Source organism: Octopus bimaculoides, chromosome 16, assembly GCF_001194135.2.
Source record: "Octopus bimaculoides isolate UCB-OBI-ISO-001 chromosome 16, ASM119413v2, whole genome shotgun sequence".
In the NCBI taxonomy this organism is placed as follows: domain Eukaryota; kingdom Metazoa; phylum Mollusca; class Cephalopoda; order Octopoda; family Octopodidae; genus Octopus; species Octopus bimaculoides.
The window spans coordinates 52,788,632-52,797,336 of NC_068996.1; the positions used below are offsets into that span (position 1 = coordinate 52,788,632).

The 8,705-nt window shown below is 40.4% G+C and overlaps 1 protein-coding gene and 1 long non-coding RNA gene across 3 annotated transcripts in view; one reads left to right on the plus strand and one right to left on the minus strand.

Annotated features, from left to right (window-relative positions):
* Positions 1-8,705, minus strand: part of LOC106881342 (spermidine synthase) — a 45,573-nt gene that overhangs the window by 22,533 nt on the left and 14,335 nt on the right. For both annotated transcript variants that reach the window (XM_052973770.1, XM_052973769.1), the window contains exons 2-4: positions 6,626-6,768; positions 4,631-4,751; positions 921-1,013 (exon numbers count right to left, since the gene is read on the minus strand). In XM_052973770.1, the coding sequence (XP_052829730.1) occupies positions 921-1,013; positions 4,631-4,751; positions 6,626-6,753 (342 nt within the window). In that variant the 5' untranslated portion in view covers positions 6,754-6,768. The remainder of the gene's footprint in view (positions 1-920; positions 1,014-4,630; positions 4,752-6,625; positions 6,769-8,705) is intronic.
* LOC106882447 (uncharacterized) overlaps positions 4,659-8,705 on the plus strand; it is a 49,522-nt gene continuing 45,475 nt past the window's right edge. Inside the window, exon 1 of the long non-coding RNA XR_008265753.1 lies at positions 4,659-4,797. This is a non-coding gene — a long non-coding RNA (uncharacterized LOC106882447). The remainder of the gene's footprint in view (positions 4,798-8,705) is intronic.

An 8,705-nucleotide genomic window follows, 5' to 3' on the forward strand; every position in this document is an offset into this window, starting at 1 on the left:
TTCATATTAATTCATTTGGTACTTATTGTTGGTTGAGATAGATACATATATCTAATTATTGTTCTACTTACGATCTGACGATTAGCTATATTTTTTAATAGAATTTATTTTCGATAATTTTAATTGATTTTAATCGATTTAAATTTCCTTTCTATTTGAAAATTAGTTATGAAACACGTGTAATCTTTTTATTATATTTATCTTATGATATTTACTTTACTTTATATTATACTCATTTATTGTGCTTTTAATTATTAATTTTTCTATATGTGATAGTGGATTTTCATCGATGAGTTCTTGAAACTTGGTTATTTTCCCTAAAACTATATATATATATTAAAAAATCGGACTCTCCTGTTGTTAGACGACGTATGAGAGTTCAACAATTTCTTACCGAACAACCACACAAATAATTTGTTTATAGCAATCAAATGTTTGTGTACACATAAGCTCGCTCCCTCTATCAAATCTACATTACCTGTACAGGTGCAACAGGTGCCACATGTCAGATGACAAAATGATTACAGAGTAACGTGAAATGAAGTGCTTTGCTCAAGAGTACAACGCAACATCTGGTCTGGGAATTGAATCCACGATCTCGCAATCATGAGTGCAACACCTTAACCACTAAGCCATGCCTTCACATAATATACACGATGGGTTTCAGCACACTTTACATTCTACTACATTTCACTAACAAAGTAGAGATCACTGCAAGGCATTTGAATATGACTAAATGTGGTGAAGTGGAATCAAACTAGAAACCAGTCAGCCATGTTTGTACATATTATGCTGAAATAAATTAATCTGAGAAGAAACGAAACTGCTGTGCAACTACACAAATAGGATATGAAAGTGGAAAGTTATTCTGCCTGTCAAATTCTAAATATTTTCTCAAATAAATAATATCTTTAATTTACCTCATCAATTTCGCACAGTACAACTTTCTTGACTGAAGGATGTTTCACAACTTCACGAACCACTCCTCCATCTCCTCCTCCAATAATAAGGACCTACAAAGACAGAAGTAATGAACATAATTATGTGTGTGTGAGTGCATTTCAAAATTATACGAAAACCCCAAAAAACAGAGACAGATGAGGGAACAACAGACAAGGTGTATTAGTTTGATGCACAGGAAAAATGGAAGAAGTCTTTGACATTTCAAGCCTTTTCTCTTCTACATGTATATGTGTGTGTGTATATATATATAGATATATGTGTATATACACAAATATATGTATATATATATGTGTATATACATTTTGATTTTTCCTCCTCACGTCTTTATTTGCCTTTCTCTCTCTTCCCCTTTTCTCCTCGTTTTTCAATCATGCTCAATTACAAACCTTTCCTCCTCCACCTTCACCACCGCCTAAAACAACACCCTTCCACTGCTTTCAGCCTTCTATTAACCTTTCCCTAATAATTTTCAAAGAACGCACATCTTCAGTCACTTTTTCTTTCTCAGTCGCTGCCTTCATCAGTGCCTCATCCCTAAAAGTTTCCGCCTCCAATTCCACCCCACTCTGCTGCAACCATCCTACCCATACTCCGTACTACCTCCTACCGCCTTATGCGCGTCACCATTCGTTCTAATCTCTCCAAAATACACACCATCAACCGTCTTCTCCCTCTTGCTTTTTCCTTCTTCTCCTCTCAGTCGCCCTCCCATACTAACACTACATTACATAATTCATTTAAATCATCTCTTTCATCAATTTCTCGCTCACACCAAACAACGTAAACTCCACTCATTCCTCCATTCGATCGCACCCAATTCCACAACCTCAACTCCTCCACTACCCCTCTCCCTCCCTGATATGCTCCCCCACTCTCCCAACTTCTGTCCCATCCACCCCTTCTCCACTTCAGATCTTCCCCTCTCTGAGGTGGAGCGCTCCCTCCTCAGTAGGGCTTCTGCGCTTCATCCCTCTCACTCCATCCAGCAACGAATTTTGGACTCGTGCCGATATCCACAGCTTTGTGCTCTGGGTTAGGTTGTGTACACTTTTCAGCAACACTCCACCTGCATCTAATGAGGAGGACTGCTTCACCGACCTGGGCCACCAACCATTCCAATGGATACCAGCACCTGGCCAGTTCCAAGCAGTCGATCTTTTTGCGGGCACCTGCCAGCGTGCTGTGGACCAGTTTAACTTTTCCAGGCGTCCCAGTCATCTGAACATCTCCCCAGCTGAATTCTTGCCCCTTCGATGTCTCTGACACTGTATGGACATCATCATAAAACCGGCCGACAAGGGTGGAGTCGTGGTGGTGTGGCACGGGGACCTCTAGAAGACCGAAGCTCTCCGCCAACTTCAAGACACCTCCTTCTATTGCCCTCTTACCTCCAACCCCACATCCAGCTACCAACAGACTGTGTTCTTCACTATCCATGACCTCATCTCCTCCTTCCGTCTCCCGCCCCCACCACTTCTAATCTCATTGTCCGCTCCCCTCACAATTTACTTTCTCCACAAAATCCACAAATGTAACAACCCTGGCCGCCCCATTCTCTCTGCTTGCAATTGCCCCACTGAACTCATCTCCAGATATCTTGACCATGTCCTTGTCCCCACCCCTAGTGGCTTCCCCCCTCATCTTACATCCATGACACCAACCATGCACTTCGTTTGTTCAACTTTCTCCTTCCTTCCTGGCCCCTCTAAACTTCTCTTCACTCCTGACATCAAGAGCCTATACATAGGCTCGTGGTGATCCCTCACCATGAGGGGCTGCATGCATTCCAATATTTCCTTGACCTTCAACCCAACCTCCAATCTGACACATCCACACTTCTTTGTCTGGTTGAACTTGTTCTCTTCCTTAACTGCTTCTCATTCGCAGGTGATTTTTACCAACAGTTCTCAAGAGTGGCCATGGTAACAAGAACGGGTCCCAACTATGCGGACCTGTTCGTTGGCTACATTGAGGCCCAAATATTCTCAAGTTTCACTGGTCCCACTCCCGAACTATTCGGCTGTTATATTGACGACTGTATCGGTGCAACCTCACTCTCCTGCGAACATCTAGACTCCTTCCTCTCTTTTGTCAAATCCCTCCATCCTGCCCTCCGCTTCTCCTGCACTATCTCTGACACCTCAGTCACCTTTCTTGACATTTCAGTTAGCATTCATCACTCCACTCTTACCACTTCCATCCACTACAAACACACAGACTCACACTCATACCTCAACTTCTCCTTCCACCCTAAACACACCAAGCTTTCCATCCCCTATTCCCAATTCCTCTGTCTGCGCAGGCTCTGCAGTGACAACCATGACTTTGAGACTCAGTCTCAACTCATGGCTCGCCACTTCATCCTATGTGGATATCTCCTCACCACTATCCACACCACCCTTGCCAGAACATATTCCGTGGATTGTGCATCTGCTCTCTCCCCCACACTACCGTTACCCTCACCTACCACCCCCACACAATTCTATGAGCTTTCCGACGACTCTAGTCCGACCTCTCCACTTTGCACATCGTCTCTAACTGACCTTTCCCCTCCTTCAGACGAGCCCACAACCTACGAGACCTTTTGATTCACAGCTTCTTCCCTAACCCAACCCGACTCATTCCCCTGCTGCTGCACTTGCCCTTACCTCTACAACACCACCCTCCTCACAGACACCCATTATCGACCCTATCATATCATTGACTCCTTCACTTACACTTCTAGCAACATCATCTACTGCTCTCTCTGTCCTCTGTACATCAGTCAAACAGGACACCACTTGGCTGACCGGTTCATGGAACACCTCCGAGACATCCGACTTAGCAACGACACCCCGGTCTCGCGCCATTTCCAGTCTACCGGTCACTCTTTACAACACCTGTCTGTGTTTGGATTGTCCTTGCACCGGGGCCATCCGGACTCCCGTCTTCACCATGAGCAGGGATTAATCTTCTCTCTTTGCACCACATGGGCTCAACCCTCCTCCTCTCTCCCCACACCTACTTCCTCCCACCCACCTCTCCTCTCTTGCTCTGGCACCTACTTCCTCTTCACTTGTACCCACCTTCTCCCTTCATTGTCACCTCTCCCTCATTACCCCACCCATATACATCCCACCCTTAGACCTTATCCTTGCTTCCCTCACACCTCAACACCACCATACCACACCACACCGCACACACTAGCACTGACCACTTCCCAGCACCTACACCATCATCCACACACCCACACATGCACATGTCGTCACCAGCCCCCTTCCACACGCATGTGAGAGAACAATAATAATATTGCATATGTTGCATGTATTATACGTATGACTTTATACATGGTGTATAATGACTGTTAAGAGATTGTAATATCAATTTGAATTTTCTTTTCCTCATTTAAATTTGTTATTTTCCACTCTGCAAAGTTTATATTATGCTTATGAGATCATACCTTGGATTTGCAAAGAGCTGATATGATCAATGCCTGGATTGTATGTATAACCTCTCAATTACATACGTACGTATGTATTCCCTAATTTTTGAAGCAAATAACATCAACTTAAGGAAAGTATTCATTATTAAAGAAGAATATATCATTTTGACTGAAATATAATGCAAGTCAGAAATTCAAAAGAATGCAAATTCTGGTATCCAAGATGTATAAATGTATTTTACTTACATTTTCTGGAGATGGGTGTGAATATAATGGAATATTTGCAATCATTTCCTGATAGGCAAATTCATCTTTTTCAGAACACTGAATTAGCCCATCCAAGACCAGAACATTTCCAAACCTCTTGCTAAAAAAGAAAATGACTTTATGCAGTCAATATTCAGTTATTATATGTAAGTAGAATAAATTATTGTATTTCATGTTTTATGAGTTGATCAGGTTTTATGAGTTGATAAATTAAATCTTTTGTCAACAATTGTTTCTGAGGAAAATTTTGGAATGAATGCTCACCATTAATTCTTTAGCATTCAGATTATTTTGTCAAATATAATACTTCCTTATTCACATTGTTTAAAAATAATCATGTGTTATCTTCTAGCTTTGAGATTTCAATGATGTGATTGTTTATTTTTAGAATGACATTTTAGAGTAAGTGTAAGAAGTTGAACTTGGCTGGTCTGAACATAAAGCAAATAGGCTATTTGGACCAGATATGGCCAGTTGAAGTGCTAAAGGATTAAGATGAAACCAATTAAGAACAGTATTGTTTATGGAAAAATCTTACTTCTTCCAAGGTCCAAGAAAAGAAATTAATGCTGCAAGAAGCAATTTTTATCCATTAAAAAACAATTTGCTGCCTAATAGAAGGGTATTAGAAGAATTGATATCATAAGGGGCAGTTCTTTTGAAGTTTCTCAACTTTTCCATTCTTTTACACTTACAACTTTGCTGACCATTACAACAAGGCCCTGTTGCTGATCTTCAAGAGCATCTAGTAAAGTATAACCCACACTGGCATGGAAAGCAAACGTTAATTGATGATGATGAAGATGAAGCCAGAATCAGTTTCTTATACTTATCCCACAATATCATTCTAAAACTAAATAATTACATTATTGAAATCTTGAAGCTATGAGAAAATACATGATTAATAGAAAACAAAGTGAATAAAGAAACATTACATTTGACAGAATGCTAAAGAGTTAAGGATACATTTTAACATTTATTTTTAGAAATTAATGGAACACTATAATCCTAACTCTCACACCACCTTGAGGTATATTACTTAAGGGACCTCAGCAGATCTGCATGTACCAAGCAAGCTCTACCACATGACAGATACATCTGATAGTGACATCAATTGTTCTCTCTTGCCATTAATGCAACTACCAGTGCTCTCTCAGTCCTATCCTTTCTACTGCTGATACCTTGATAAAATCCACACAGTACACTCCATTAAGTGTAGAATTAAGAGAACCTTTTAATCTTGGTGAAGACATAACAGCCTCTGCAGCACTACGAAAAAAATGCAATCCAGTAAACTATGTAAAGAGAAACCAAGCTGAAAATGAAACTTACATGTGAGATGTGCCCCACCACCACCACCACCAACAACAACAACATCACCATTACCATACCTTCATAGAAGAGCAGTGATGACCCTTCCAAATTATGTCAGCAGAAATTAAATGACAATGAGGATGATTATAAGGTATCATTCTATCGTGAAGCATGTTAAAAGTAACTTTCAGCATCATTACTGTCAAAAAGATAATATAATTCTAATGAGGATAAATATGGCTGTGTGGTTAGGAAGCTTGCTTCCCAGCCACATGGTTTCAGGTTCAGTCCCACTGCATAGCACCTTGGGCAAGTGTCTTCTACTATACTCTCAGGCCGACCAAAGCCTTGTGAGTGGATTTGGTAGGCAGAAGTTTCCATTGTGTGTGTGTACATGTATGTGTAAGTGCTCATGCTTTCAAACTGAGAGGAGGGAAACTTTGACAGCAAAACACATTGATAATGGGCATTAAAATTGCATTCAATAAATTTAAAACAAGGTTGTCTGACAACAGTTTTACATGAACCATAATTTACTGACTACTTTCAGAGATTTGAGTCATCTACAGGTAAGAACAGTGTGCAGTCATGTTATAAAATATATCTTCAGAAATTATAATAAAAAAAAGATAGAATTATATAAAAAGAATATTTAAATACCTCTTAAATACCATAATATCTTGAAACTTTGATTTCTCATGGTAGAGCACTTCATCTACTTGAAGGCACATGCTATAACCAGACCACAGGTCACACTCTTCTCGAAACCATCCATTTTCCAATGGCATTTTTGCTGTTTAAAACTGTGTGATATACAAATAGATTTAAATCCATTAAAAAAAGTATAACCAAGCATTTGATTATATTCTACAAACAAGTCACAAGTACTCACCCATCACCCACTCCATTTCTAAGTTCCTGATCTGATAAAGGTACATCAAGCAGTCTCTCATTTCATCTCTATCATCCTCATCATTTAACATCCATTTTCCATGCTGGCATGACGTGGATGGCTTGACAGGAAATAGCAAAGCCAGGGGCTGCACCAGGTTCCATAGTCTGTCTTGGTTTTGGTTTCTATGGCTGGATGCCCTTCCTAATGCCAACCACTCCATTGTGTATACTGGCTGCTTTTTACATGACACCAGCACCCACAGCAATGCTTTTCATATGGCCCCTTGGCTTTAGGATCTCAATTCTGTTGTGGTGGGTGGGTATTCTTGAGTACAGCAATGTGTCACATATCTCAGTCCTCTTTCCTCTCTTTCGTAAGGCCCAGCATTTTCAAATTGGCCTTCAATACTTTGTTCCATGTCTTCCTGGGTCTCCATCTTCAACAATTTCCCTCCACTTTAAGTGATCGGCACTTCTTTATACAACTGACCTCATCATAATTAAATTTCAAGAGTAAGATGCATGCAATAAAAACCTATTCATTAAAAAAATTAACTTCTGTAATGATTATGTTTGTCTGTCAGAGCAACAAGGACCATTTAGTCATTATCGAGGATGATTAATGACTTATATGGTGGCTTTATTAAGAGTGAAGAAGGATTGCACACTGTCAACCTCAATCTTTCATCAGTGACCATCTTCAAACTTTCAATCCAAAGGCAAAACTAGATTGAGATGACTGGGAATGGAGACGGATACAGTAGAAACCACACCTTACTCTCTGCACTCCACAATACGCTGCTGCATCCACCTTCTTCTCCATTAAACCATGAAGGTCTCTTTCACAGAAACTGCCACATCCAAGCTTCATGCACATAAATAAACAAGCCCTAATATGCTATTTTAACCATAATTGGGACCTTGACAGGTGCCACTACTCCAAGTCAAAGCAGACCTGGAAACAATAGTGTCTAAGAGATGGTTCCATACTCCTCAGTAAACTGAAACTCCTGCGCCAGGGCCATACTACAAGATGTGGCTTAAAGCCATACCCAGCTCAATTTATAATAATGCACATCAACCAAAAGACTTATTCTTCCTCTCATCCCCCATACTGTGTCTCACTTGCTCAACGCTCTGCAACAATTTCTTGATTCCTACTTCACAATAACATCAATTCTGACATTTTCCACCAGCCACATTTTATCTGAGGACATCAGACATAAACTCATACATACTCACCCTAACCTAATCTCGCCAGTCTTGAAGAATCTGCAGAAATCTTATAATTAAAAAAGCAAACACTTAAGCGTAGGCATGCCTGTGTGGTTAGAAGTTTGCTTTCCAACTACATGGTTCCAGGTTCAACCCAACGCATGACTTCCTGGGCAAGAGTCTTCTAAGACTGACCACATTCTTGCAAGTGGATGTGGTGGATGGAAACTGAAAGAAGCTTCTTGTACATAGCTATGTGTGTTTGTTCCTTACCGTCACTTGACAACTGGTGTTGGTGTTTACATCCCTGTAACTTAGCAGTTCGACAACAGAGACCAATAGAATAAATATCAGGTTTAAAAAAAAGAAAGATGAAAATAAGTACTGGGGTCAGTTCATTTGACCAAAAGTTCTTCAAGGTGGTGCCCCAGCATGGCTACAGTGTAATGAGTGAAACAAGTAAAAGATAAAAGATATACTGGGATTGATTTGTTCAACTAAAACCCTTCAAGGTGGTGCCCCAGCATGGCCACAGTCCAATGACTGAAACAAGTAAAAGATAAAAGATATACTGGGATTGATTTGTTCAACTAAAACCCTTCAAGGTGGTGCCCCAGCATGGCCACAGTCC